Consider the following 13,923-nt stretch of genomic DNA (forward strand, 5'->3'; position numbering starts at 1 on the left):
AGGTCCAGTAGCCTACCACTGTCCAAAGAGAAAAAACAAAACCCACAACAAAAGGACAGCATATACAACTCCTCCCATCGCTCAAAAATACTGTCTGCATGTCCGCACAACTTGATATTCTTAAACAAACTGTGCTGGTCACTGTTTAAGTCAAGTTTGCCAGCAAGACTACTATTAAAATAAGTCAAAAAGTAACACAGCTGGAAGACTTATCTGTGAAGATTTGTACTCTTCACACCTCAAGAGTGGCAGCACAATGCTTCCGACAGTTCGATACTGCGAGAAGAACTTAATCAATGTAGGTGTTTCTACAAACAGGGTGTTATTTAAATGCATAATGCTAGGAGTATTCTGTGGTCCAATCATGCCTAAATGGACCAATTTTAAACACAGACTGTACCACTGGACATTAATAACACTAAGTAGTGGGAAGCTGCTACAAAGAGCTATTGTCTATGGAGAAAACCAGAGGCAAAACACAGCCAATACCTTTGACATACGCATGATGTAAATCCTGACAAGATGTGGAGCTATTCTCTACAATACCTGCACCAGCCATTTCGATAACATGCATCTGCATTTTTTTGGACAACTACTGATATTACACCACCTATAGCTACCTCAGCTACATACCAGGAATTCTTTATTCAGTTATAATATTAATGCAATCACTTAAACCTTCTGCCATCCATATGCATTCCGCTGTTCATGTTATAGCTTTTACAGTCACTGCATACATGAAAAAATCACAGGTTAATTTGTGGGGAAAGAAAGTTTCCTGAGTCTTGGTAGTAACACTTCTTTGGTTTAGGTTTAAGTGTCACCCACTGGATGTCTCACAAAGCCAGCAAGACTAACAAGCTTACTCTGAATCATTTTTCTAACAGGAAATTGCCAAGTTTGCACCTTAGCTCATCTAATTTGCTAATGAAACCCAATCTCCCCTCAAAAGGGGAAATATCTTTTTAAAAGGACACAACCATGCTTAGCAGTGTGGGCATGGTAAAAGCATAACAAAACCCAAACCACCCCTAACCATATTACAAGAATGAAGCTTAGAATTTTTTATTTTAAACATTCACAAGCTATTAAGAAATTTTACCCGCACGTTACATTGTCAAGGTAGATGCAACATTAGAGCTTCTGGTCTACCTCTGCACCAGATGCTCTACAGAATGCTTGCTGCCTTAACAAAAACCCCACACCCACAGTTCTTCCACTGTCTCCAGATCCCTCATTCATCTCGACCCAAAAACCAGACAGCCCAACTCGCACCACTGTTGGCAGCTCTGCATTCTCCAGTATTGTTTTATTTGGTGCTTAAACAAGCAAGAGGCACTTTAACATAGAAAATAGGGCAGATTATAGTACTAGACAAACTAGATCCTATTTCACTTGGATCTGATCGTACTGCAGTGTCCAAGGAAGGCAATATGTTTATCTGCTTTATTGTAAAATTATGTCCCACTCTTTAAATCAAAGAGACAAACTCATGCCAAGTTTCCACTGTCTAAAGACCTACAGCAAATAATGCAGAAAAAGCAAAAAAAGAAAGAGTAAAAAATGCTGCACTGTTTACTAGTACTATGTATTTTCTCATAGTAAAATTTTAAAAATATTATTTCAGACATATTAACAGTTCAAAAGTTATTCCAGCTCTCAAGCATAACAGAAATGTCTGTTACTATACATCATTGTTAATCTGTAGTTCTTTTGCTACTTCCAAAGTTTTCCTGGAATAGTTTAACTGCAATCCATAAGTAATCTGATAGCAATCGATTTATAAGTAAAATGTGTCGCAGTGCAATTTAGTACCTGCAGTTTCAGGCAATCACTTGAGTGCTTTCAAAATGCGTAACAGAATGTCATAGTGACATTTTTAATGCTGCCTCAGTATTTATATTGAGTGACCAGAAAAAAGCCAAGCAAATTAAAGAATTTAAGCAAACAGAATTACAGCTCAATTGACTACAAAACAACACTTCCCCTATAATGTGAAATACTGGAATTTAAGAATGCTTTTCCTCTGAGCCTGAAAAGTCATGAATTAATTTATGCAAGAATCAGTTTCAAGGCTATTGGAAGTTGTTTGCTAGAGATTTCTAAGACATTCCTATTTAAAAAAAATCATACGTCAATGTCCTATAAACACTTTTTACATTGAAGAGAAATAAACCCAAACCAAAACCTGGTGAAGACACAGATATATTTTTTTAAATTAGGAGAAAGGGCTAGAACGCAAGCTCAGAAGCCTGCTGTTAAAAAGCCCAAGATACCTAGGGGAGCCAAATTCTCCTACTGATGCCATGCAAGAAAAATCAGAACTTTTTTATTGACTTAAAACAGGTTTTATTACGAGTCATAACACAAGCTGCCAAATGAAATATAGATGTCTTTAAAAATATGAATCAATGAAGCTTCTTCAAAAATATCAGTGGTTTCCAAACAGCATTATTACACTTGTATTTAAGATTACAAAAAGAACTTTCTCCAGAGAGTTCTGCAGCAGGCTGATGAGTGTTACAGATAAATCAATTTAACTGAATGTTATGAGAACACGCATGTGGAAATGGCAAGCTGAAAAATGGAGCTATAGGCAATTCACATGAAGGGCAAGCTGCTCACAGATACTGCCCTGCAGTGTGTCCAGGAAACAAACACAGAACTGCTCTGTGCAGCAGCTAGAATTTCAGAATTATGCTACTAGGGAAGGAGGAGAATAAGACGTTAAGGAAAAGTTAACTTTTAGTCTGGTACAATCATTTTCATTAACATCAGATTTCCTGGAATCAAGGTACAAGTTACAAAAATGCAGCACAACCTGCAGCAGAGCGCGCTGAGTGCAGCTGCATTTCACTAGATACTACTGCGTGAAACCCATCGACATGAAAGCGGTACCAGTATCAACCATCACTCGCACCCAGGATCTCAAAATGCTTCCTCCAGAAGGCAGAGCTGCTCAGGCACTTCTGCCGCATACTCAGTTTGAATAGCAGTTGAAGAACAGGGTTTTTAAGCAGTCTGAAGTCTAAGGGGGGGTTACAATAAAAACTCGACTTTCTAGTCACAGAGATCTGGAGCTCTTAGAGCTTGTTCTGAAGCTCCCTCTTGAGGTTAGATTCTTGTCCCTAAACGGTGACAATACTACACTGTATTAAAGACATTGCTATAGCCTCATAACTGATTCTATTCAAAATGAGAGTATCTCCTTGCAAAAGAGACATTATCAAAGGCATCTCCTCAAACCTCTGTACACTGCTTCGTAGAGAGTATTAGACGCTTTGGAGTTACAAGTGCTGCAATGTTAAAAAGATGGTGAGAAGATAAGTACATGTTAAATACAGGAAGACAAGCTGAAGATGTGCTTCATTTGCACACCGTTGGTAGCCAGTGCAGGAGCACTACAGACAGTAAAACTTCTGTTATTGTGAATCATGAAATGGAACAATACACAGTGATGATGAGAACTTAACAGTGCTGTCTATCTGTAAAGAAACTGCAGCTTCGCTAGGTTTATTTAAGGCTGTTAATATATCCCACTCTTTGGGTGACCCTTCAGCTTCTCTAAGCATCCATCTGTCTCCTTGCTAGAGCTACCTTGCTCCACAAAACCCAAGGTATTACTCCATGTCTTTGTTGCCACAAGCTGCTACATAGGCTCACACCTCTGGCTTTTAATGGGCTGAATCAGTGTTTGCCAAAGTTTGGAAAACTCTTTTAATGGGTTCTGCTGAAATTTCACCCTTGGAAACAGCATCCTTCCACAGGCTTCAGAGGGTCCCTACATGAAAGAAGCTTTCAACACACAAAGTCCTGAGAAAGCGATTTTTCCAAACTCCTGTTAAGAATTTTTTTCTCTCCCGCAATAGCTAAAGGTTCAAAATCAGATGGCCAAGGAAGTCCTTGGAAGCAGCGCAAGAGCGAAAAGGACAAGCCTTGCCTATGATGGTCATATTTTACTATGGCTGAGCCCCGACTCAGCACTTTCCTCAGTCCTTGAACAAACATCCATGCTGGCCAGCCAGTTATCCGTGACTATATCTGCCTCAATACTGTTGAGGCTACCCGATCAGTGGGAATGGATTTCTATGAGAACTCATAATTGAGAAAAGATTCTTTTTCTTCTAGTCATACTTTTCCAGGGAGGCTCTCCCTGCCATTGCTTTAATCAAAGAAACATTTTTAACCCCTTTTCCAGTTCAAGCTGTGAGGTCTCCCACAGACTACCAGGGACCAAAGTCACATCGTTTTAAATCTTACATCCTATGACAAGGCTTGTAGTTTTAGTAAGCTTTCCTATTTTAGAGCGGAACAGATTTCAACTTGAATGTCTCAGAACAGTTTAATCAGTTGTCCTCAGGGATTAAAGTAACACTAAAGAACCACGCAAGTCTAGAGAGATGCTAGCTCCCTCCTACTGAGTGCCTTGCTCTGCTTGAAACACTTAAGATATTTGTCAGTTCATAAATGTAGCCCTTAATTTGATGCATCAGTTCTGAAACTGACTTGCTGTTTTCAGATACCAGATTACAGCCAGATCACCTAAAGCAAAACAAATCCTTTTGTTAACCCTACACTAGAGTCTCCCTCCTCTACATTCTGTAAAAAAGACAAAACAGACAAAAAAGAACCAACAAACCCCCCCCTACTAGCTAGAATCAGATCTTATTCAATCAGCACAGAAGCTCGTGGAAATTGTGCACAACTCATCAGCTATACCAAGTGCAAGACTAAAAAGAATGGTTTGAAACTTGGACCTAGAAAGGGTCTCTCCTCTACTGCCAGAGGGCATTGACCTAAGAGTTTTAGCTTCCTACAACCAAAAGACATCACAATAAGCTACCAAGCTATCAAAGCAGGTTGGGAACACATATCATAGCCCACATTAGGAGCTAAGTAATAGTCTAGAAGTTAAAGATGTTTTCTTACTTTTCATGGTGCCCTCCTCCTCTTCCTCTTCTGTGTTTATGACCATTGTGCCCAGCTGGGATTCCAAGGTGCCGTCATGTTCTATCATTGTGTTGGCTCCATCACTCATCGTATTGACAGCTCTTATGGTACCAGTTTCATCTCCGCTCGCCCTCACCATGGTACCTGAATCAGATTCATCTTCTTCCTGTAAAAGGATGCCATAAATACATTTTTACTGATGTGGTGAAGTCCCATGAAGAATGTCTGTATTCAAGGACACTGGCAAGTTTTAATAATTCAGAGATTTTTACAAACAGACATAGAAGCAACATTTTGGTTTATGCACTTATTTCTCTCCCTGTCATCTCCAAACAGGTAATGAAAAGGCTTCACACTTTTCTGCCAGCATGATAAATAAGAGAACAGATAAATAATCAGCAGAAGCTTCTCAATGCAAACTGTATCTCATTTCTGACCTGGTGACCTGTCTGGAGAGTAGATTACAATACTCCTTCAGTCATCCGTGTTTCCATTCATGTTGCCAGTTTTGACAGTGGACCTAAAACCCCTATCTCAAGTGGTACAGTTCACTGAGAAGTCATTAGTTATTAGAGAGCAAGACGTCTAAGCCTGGAGTGCATGTGGCACGCTGAAGAAGAACGATCACCCTATTTTTAGGAGTCTATCTTTAACATTTAGGTAGTTTTACTTGCCATAAGCTTCAGAAGCACTGAAGGCAAACAAACTGAATTTGCAAATCTTTAAAAAGGAATGAAAGAGATTATCAAAGTCTAGCCATTTTTCTTCAGATGAAAATTATTTCTTATCTTTCCATTTGTTAACAGGTACTAATATTATAGAAGTTTGAATTACTGCTGTCAAAGCTCCAGAGACTGACTCTGTAGGAAAACATGCTTCGGAAACAAATTCTGGCAGATAGTTACATTAGCCAGAGGTAGCAGTTTCATTAGGTGGTGTGTGCTTCATTACGTGTGCTTCATTTTAGATTGGATATTAGGAAGAATTTCTTCACTGAAAGGGTTGTCAAGCACTGGAACAGGCTGCCCAGGGAAGTGGTGGAGGCATTTAAAAGACATGTAGATGTGGCGCTTGGGGACATGGTTTAGTGGTGGACTTGGCCATGCTAGGTTTTCAGTTGGACTCGATGATCTTAAAGGCCCTTTCCAACCTAAACGATTCTGTGATTCTAAGTATATATTGTGACTAGGATTTCATGAAGAACAAGGTCATTATTTCCACAATCTATTAAGTTTCTTGGAAATGTAGACCAGCTATCCAACTACAAGAACAGAAGTCACTTCTTAAGTTTACAGAAGAGTTTCCAGGCACCTCACCTTGGATTAGATGCTCATGTTTTGTTATAAGGATGAAGTTCACAGTTCTTTGTGTGACCATGGGCTTACTGATTTGTATAAGTGTTAGCGGGAAAACAGAGGTCTTGCACATCAAGCTGTGATACTCCATCTCAATGTCATTGAAAGAAAGAAGTACACCCCTCTATGTTCTGGTGTTCCACACATTTTATCTGTTCTGTCAAGGGTGTCTATATAATTTACTTCCCAACCTCAAAACCAAATAAGCAAGAGGAGGAGAAAACTACATGAGACGTTAATGGAGGAAAATTTTATGTGGAGATGAGTGGGTTAGAGGAAGTAATAAGTTTGTTAGCCACATATCATTTAACAAAGCACTACAGCAGAAATTTCCACAGCACTTGGGAAGTGCTTGGGAGCACTTTTCTGCTAGCAGACACAGAGTAGAGAAGCTTTGGGAAAACACACACACCGACGGAGACAACTCAACTCCACTACATAGACACCATCTCTCAGCAATGTGACTCCAGATCAGTCAGAAATGAAGAACAGAGGGTAGGGACAATACTCTTAGAGTCAACATCATGGCAACATGACCAATAAAGTTACTTCCACACTGTATAAACAGGCGGTCCTAAACTGGAAAACTAGATGAACAATGTCTTCAGCATAGATAACGTGGACCATGCTATTCAAGTCTAACCTCTGAAAAGGACTGACATACAATGTCTTTTGTTGCCCATTTAATTTATTCAGGTTGAAGCAGGCAGAAGTTCAAAAAACAGCTTTCAACATGCTTTCCATATTCACATGCTGTAACCATTGAAACAAGGAGCCCAAACTTAAATTCACAGCAATCCCCTGAACACTTGTCATGCCCTCACCTCAGGTTTCTGTCGGTTGCTCTTGTGTAGTAGAAAGTTTCTATAAGGGGGGTTCTAAAGCACAACAATAGTAAAACAACACAACATACTTATATCATAGTGCATCACAGATGATATTATAATTTTATACTAGGACAGCAGTCTAAGACCTGAATCTACAATGACAAATTCTCATTACTGCATATATACTGCAATAATATAATCCGACTGGGAAAATCTATCAAGTCTTTTGCATACACTACTGTGTAGACCTATTCAATCACAGGTCTTGAGCTACAATATAAGCTAAACAGTAAGCCATACATGCTGGCGCTCCCACTCAAATATAAAGATTGAGCAGGGTCCAAGCATCGGGTTAAGTAGATATACAGTAGAAAACTCAAGAACTAAGTCAAATCCATAGGTAACTAGACAAAATATTGCAAAAACAAAGCAACAAAATCTTATGAAAGGAGCAAGAGTTTGGACTTTGTACACTGTTACTATTAAATACTCACTGAATTTTCTTCATCATCTTGATCCAGTTCACGCTGTTGTGCTTCTTGACGTTTCAGCTTGATATCCATTGCTTCGTTAATCAAGTCTCGCAGAATTGACACTCCTTTGGCACTTTTAACAAATGGATGCTGTGAAGTATTTTAAAAACAAATGAGCACTGTATCCAAACCAAGATATAACAGTAAAATACTGTTACTGTGGTCTACTTCCAATCAAAATTAAGGTTTAACTTGATACATTACTAAAATAAAAATCCAATACTTCTGTTTGGCACAGGAGGAAGACCTCCCACCCTCCAAACAAGATCGTACTCCAAAGGCGCTACTGCTGTGAGACCTTGGGCTCATTCCCCTCCCACAACTCTATCTACTTCTTTCCTTAGCAGCTTAGCTGTCGAGAACCAATTACACAGATCATCACCATGCCTAGACCATTCTGGGCAATCACTTTCAATTAGCTTCCCCTTTTTAGTGTTCTAAGGGGCAGCTTCTTGACAGTGCTGGTGAGAATTTGAAAGTAAAAAAACAAACACCCCTCCCAACCTCCAAAAGCCAAACAAACAAAAAACAACCCAGAGAAGACAAAGGTAGGAAGTTGAAGTCTGATTGGTTCTTAGAGATGAACTGAAAAGTTGAAGTTGAGTGCAAGATTTTTAAAATAACATATTAAAAACTAAAATCTGTAGTGAGCAGGAGCAGCAAAAAATGAAACCAACATTTCAACAGACAGGCAGCACTGCCTACCCTAGCAAGCCTTCTCTAGAGCTTACATTCTTGTAAGAAAAGGCAGACCTGCAGAAGCTGTGTTGCAGTGGCACGCTGCTCTGGGCTCTTAACAAGACACTGTTTTACAAAGTCCGTGAAATTGTCTGACCAGAGCTCTGGTTTCCGAAATGTTGGAGGTGGATTGGTAGGAATCATGAAAATTGCCTGAAAACAGAAGAATATTCCAGATTTCCAAACAAAGTTTAAAGCTTTCCAACAATACAACATAAATACACACAAACATATGCTGGTACTACAGAATGAGAGACATTTCAAATTTGCTGCTTCTGAAGATTTTGTGCCAATATTATACTAAATTTGCTCAGAGGGATCAAGTAGCAAGAAATCAGACTTTGCTCACTAGGCACTTACGCTTCTGTCTGAGCCATTATGTGCCCCAAAAGGTGTGAATCTGCCATTTTTAAGTCTTAAAAATTTGTGCTTGTGTTAAAAAAAAAAAAAAAAAAGAACCACTTTGGAAAATACAGCTGAAAATGTCTCTTCACACCCAACAGGAAGCTTCAGCTACATCTTAACAGAAGAGGATCATGATTTTCCTTCCTGTGCAGATTCTCCTTCTCAAAGACCTGTTTTTGATTTGATCAACAGTACAAAGAACCGACAGAAAACAATTAATTTACTCTAAACTAAAAGCAAGATGGCACGTTGGTATGTTATTCAGGCAGCTATAATAGCAAATCCTTTCCATGCAGCAATACATTTTAAAAGGCCAGAGTCTTTACCCTCATAGGATGAATATCTGCATATGGTGGCTTGCCTTCGGCCATTTCTATTGCAGTGATTCCCAGAGACCAGATGTCTGCAACACAATTATACCCAATTTCTTGAATCACTTCTGGAGCCATCCAAAAAGGGGTCCCTATAACTGTGTTCCTCTTTGCCATGGTGTCCTGAGAAGGAGAGCAGGATAAAGATCCAGACAATAGCAATTGTATTAGCCACAAACATTCATTAATGAATTATCACCGTAATTATCTTCTACTTGTACACACGCACATTATTAGACTCAGCAAGACTGGGATACGGAGGGCTGCAAAGAGGAATTGAAACATGCTTACAGAAGTTACAAATATCCTGAAGAAAACAGCAAATGCTATTGCAAACCATTACTTAGGCACAATGGCTTCCACAGAGGAAGCTCTGCCCTAATCTGCTGCTGGTTTAGCATCTCATTATGTTGACGTAAAGTGCTAAAAAACAGTTTAGAACAATTTCTCAAAGCCTCCACAAGCACGTCATACTTGCATGCAGGTTAAAAAGACAAACTGAAGTGTACACAACCATCTTGGTTTTTCTTACTGTAAGTTGTCCTGCCACTCCAAAATCTGCAAGTTTAGCATGTCCCTCCGTATTTAGCAATATATTTCCAGCTTTGATGTCCCTGTGTATTTTCCTCATAAAATGCAGGTACTCCAGTCCTTTCAGTGTTGATTGCACTATTGTAGCAATTTCCTCCTCTGTGAGCTGAAGAAAAGAAGAGTTACCGCCATACCAATGGGAAATTAGTTAGCAACTTACAGCATTATGTAGTAGAATTAGATTACAACCAGCATACATATACACATGTACCATATTTCACATACCATAACCCTTTCTCAACTAGTAATTCTTACCCTGCAATAACCAAAGTAAGGCAAAGTAGAGTCTATTATTCGGAATTGGTCTGGGTTTTCAGGAAAGACAACAAACCAAAATCTGCTCCACAGATTACATTATTCAGGTAACCAAAACTTGATCAGTGTAACCAGCTTTCTCATTTTCAGAGGAACAAAGGACCTGCATCTGAAGTTATGGCCAATGGTTGTGTCAGGTATTGAACACCGTGAGAGTTATGCCCAAACTACTCAGCTTCCTTGAACTCCTGGACTCCCATATTTTCCATTCATACATTCAAGGGAGAAAGGACGTACAGTTTTATTTCGTAATCGAATAATATCAGACACAGATCCAGCGCCGCAGTATTCCATGACTATCCACAGGTCCGTGTTCTTAAAGTAGCTCCCGTAATATTTCACCACATGAGGACTATGAAATGTAGAAAAAGGAGAAGAAAACAAAGAGTCAAATACCAGGAACCAGCATAACTGAATAAGCACAACATGCTGCAGAATCCCTAAGTATGATTTAGAAATTCAGAGTTGAAGCGCCACTGAAACCCTGATCAAAAGTATTCCAAAACAGTCTGAACTTGCACAGGGCTACCACAGTCCCGCCAAGCCTCTTCCCCACAGTGGTGCTCATCTGACCGGCCAGTAAGTCAGTTCAGGGAGCTAAACCACCGAAAATAAATCCTATAGAAACAAGGACCAATTAGCCTTCAATCTCGTTTAGCTCCCTGAACTGAATTACAACAAGGTCAGTGCGGCAGCAAGCAAGAAGGCAGGACAAGGAAATGAGAAACAGACCACAGCAGTCCCCGGTAAAGCTGTTGCAGAGCGTTTGCAACCAAATGGGAACCTTGAATAAGGTCCAAAGTTTGCTGGAAAATAACTATCATGTTCATTAAGAGGAATGTTCCCCCACTACCACATGCACCTACTTGTTTCTACAATTTAGTCCAGGGTGTATTTTAGGAATCCAGTACAACCTAAGGCTGTCTTTCACAGTCAGTTATCTGGCTGCCCCAAAAGCAAACCACCTAGTAAAGTATACTGGTCAGAATAATCATCCGTCCTCTGGAAAAGGGAAAGCAGAAAACTAACAGAAAGATTGTTCCTGATTTTATGGGAATAGAGCTAAAGAACAAAAGCGCTCTTAATCTATTCTCTGCTGAATATTTGCTAAAGAAAAACTGTAAAACTAGCAAGTCAGTCACACCACGCAGTGTCCCTTAACGCTTACACAGAAAACGTGATGCTCCAGTGATTCACTCCCTCTGCTGTTCAGAACTGTAACGTCTCATTTTAGGTCTTACAACGTTAACATTTCATTTCTTATAAGAAAGAGACAACCAGTAATGCTTTCCAAGTTACACAGTAAGATTTTTCATGAATAAATGATTTTAAAGTTACGTTTTGTTGTTTGCCACCAGTTATCTTCATTTAAAGATAGTGAGAGTGAAGCGCAATAGAGTAAGTGACTGGGACCATAGTTTTATATTGCTAATGTAATTTATTTTAAATGGTTTTCCATGCCTGAAGTCCATCAAAGTAGTGTTTCTCAAAGCTAGATTCATAATACCAGAAGAAATTAGTATATTTTAAACTTTCAGCCTAGGACACACTTTGAGAGGAGATCTTCCGCACCCATGAGCTCTTCATTACCTAAGTTATTACAACATCTTTTCCCATAACAAACATGCAAAGACAACCCAGAGAGCCAACGACCAGCCTGCAGAGCTGCCAGCAAGTTATTCTGGGGATGCTCAGATCAGCGGACAGCTTGTACCGCAGTAGAACCTGCACAGGCAGAAAACGCCCAAGAAGGACAATTCTGCCACCCAAGCAGATGACAGCACGTAGATTACGCACATGCAAGAGCAGTCATGCATTAGTGGCTCTCATCCACATACCCCTTAAAAACAAACAAAAAACCCTCTCCTAACAGTTTTCTATGTCCATACCAAAACTTGTTTAGAAGTCATTACCCCTTTGGACATGGGAACTGCTGTTCTAGCACGCAATCAAGTTACCACTGCTCAACAACTGAAGGCGCTTGGGGAGAACCGCAGTAACTGCTCACACGCTTGGCTTTTTGCTGGCAGCAAGTGCAAGGTTATTCAACTTAGCTTACTCTTGTTGCAAGCTAAATTTGCGCTGTCTTACCTTTGCTTGGATTAACACTACCCAAATGGTCAGTTAACATGACTCAGTTGATACGAGGTAACTTGATCGAACAAGTCCGGCCTTTTAAAAAACATTTAAGGCAACATCATGGCTTTTATTTTATTAAATGCCAGATCATAGACAATACTTTTCTTTGCATGCCAATAATGAGTTTTGCAGTACACATTTACCTGTCACATTGCTGCATTATGGATATTTCCTTTATAATCTCTTGTAGGTCCGATTCCACAGGAACTTGTTTAATTGCAACAACTTGACCCGTTTCTTTATGAATGGCTTTGAACACACTGCCATAGGAACTATGAAGCAAAATATTAAACAAACACTGAATACAATAACATTTTAAAAATGCAAATGTTATGGTTTTGCTTTTTGCAAGTACAGCCATCAGGTAAAAAATTAACTATCCTTCTGCTAAAAATATTTTGTATTTTAATATAAATAATCAGTCTACTAGCTTCTAAACACTATAATAATACAAACAAGTCACAGCACACTGAGACGGTCAGAAAAGAGCCAACCATCATTACGTAGCTTTGGAATGGCCTTTTACACAAATCCAACAAATACAATTCTCTCTTTTTCCAGCATACAGTACCAGCTGAGCATCAGTAAGAACTACAGCTCTGCTCAGAAAGGTTTGCTTGTTCTTGTCAGATATTATCTGTCTTATTTCCAGCTTCTTTACTTACAGCAGCCAGGCAGATTTACAACTCGTTTTTTTCAAATGAACTGCTTAAGGTGGCAAACATGTCACTCACCAAGCAGCCTCATGCTGCTCTGCCTTAACAAATGGCACAATGCAACAGAATTTCATTTCCACCGCGAGGATCTTCTGCAAGAGGTAGCAGGGATGAACTACAAAACCTCTCGAGTTCCCACAGAGCCCTATCAACTCCAGACTGGCATTTTTCAACAATGTTTTAACTCCCTGTAAGCTACTGTTTGGATTAAGATATCATACTCCTGGGAAACAAATTCTTTATTCTGTTACTAACCAAACACTGTCACTATGATAGTACATACCTTTGCAGTAACTGGATAATGAAAAAAGGAAAAAATCAGAGACCACTGAACGCATACCCATTACATGGATTTGTTCTTAGAGAACCGTACATTGGAACAGAACACATACCCTTCTCCAAGCTTCTCCAATACATCAAATACTTCTTCAGGTTGTTTGGTTAAACTGTCTTCATCTAACTTCTTCAGCTGCCTGTATATGTAAGAATAGAGAAATTATTACGTTTAATTTTACGGCAGTTTGGGCTTTGTTGAATCAGAAGAATAAATCGCACCACTTAAACATACACAACGTTTAGCATGAAGTAAATTGATTATGAAGTAAGTTTATTTCACCTGACCAGGAGACTGAATATTGTTAGCATCCAATAGCAAAAGAGGACTGGGAATTACAGAGAACAGAATTTGATCAGGCACACAAATCTACAGTTCCTCTTGGTGGAAACGCATCTCAGGACCTATACGTTGGTGGTCAAATCCCAACACAGCACTAGCAGATATGTTCGACAGCTGCAAGACTCTGCGAAGTTCAATATCTTGAATGGAAGGATATGTACTGAAGCCACGCAAAAGGGAACATCGCCTTCCCTGATGCCTTAAAGTATGTGTGGAATACATTTGTTGGGAGGGAGGCAATACTGATCTCTCCTGTACATTTTTAACATCAGAAGTTCAGATCTTAACTTTGTGGGCATATACTAGG

General features: G+C 39.5%; 1 protein-coding gene across 1 annotated transcript; it reads right to left on the reverse strand.

The window, feature by feature from the left end:
* Positions 1 to 1,152: 1,152 nt before the first annotated feature.
* On the reverse strand, positions 1,153 to 13,413 carry LOC104155797 (serine/threonine-protein kinase 4-like; the record flags this gene model as incomplete). Its single annotated transcript, XM_009709009.1, has 9 exons — positions 1,153 to 1,319; positions 4,930 to 5,116; positions 7,627 to 7,755; positions 8,419 to 8,556; positions 9,135 to 9,302; positions 9,712 to 9,876; positions 10,323 to 10,437; positions 12,368 to 12,496; positions 13,333 to 13,413. Coding segments are annotated over 9 exons (1,279 nt in total), but the record flags the coding sequence as incomplete, so codon positions are not given.
* Positions 13,414 to 13,923: the final 510 nt, after the last annotated feature.

This window comes from Cariama cristata, unplaced genomic scaffold (genome assembly GCF_000690535.1).
Source record: "Cariama cristata isolate BGI_N322 unplaced genomic scaffold, ASM69053v1 scaffold17301, whole genome shotgun sequence".
In the NCBI taxonomy this organism is placed as follows: domain Eukaryota; kingdom Metazoa; phylum Chordata; class Aves; order Cariamiformes; family Cariamidae; genus Cariama; species Cariama cristata.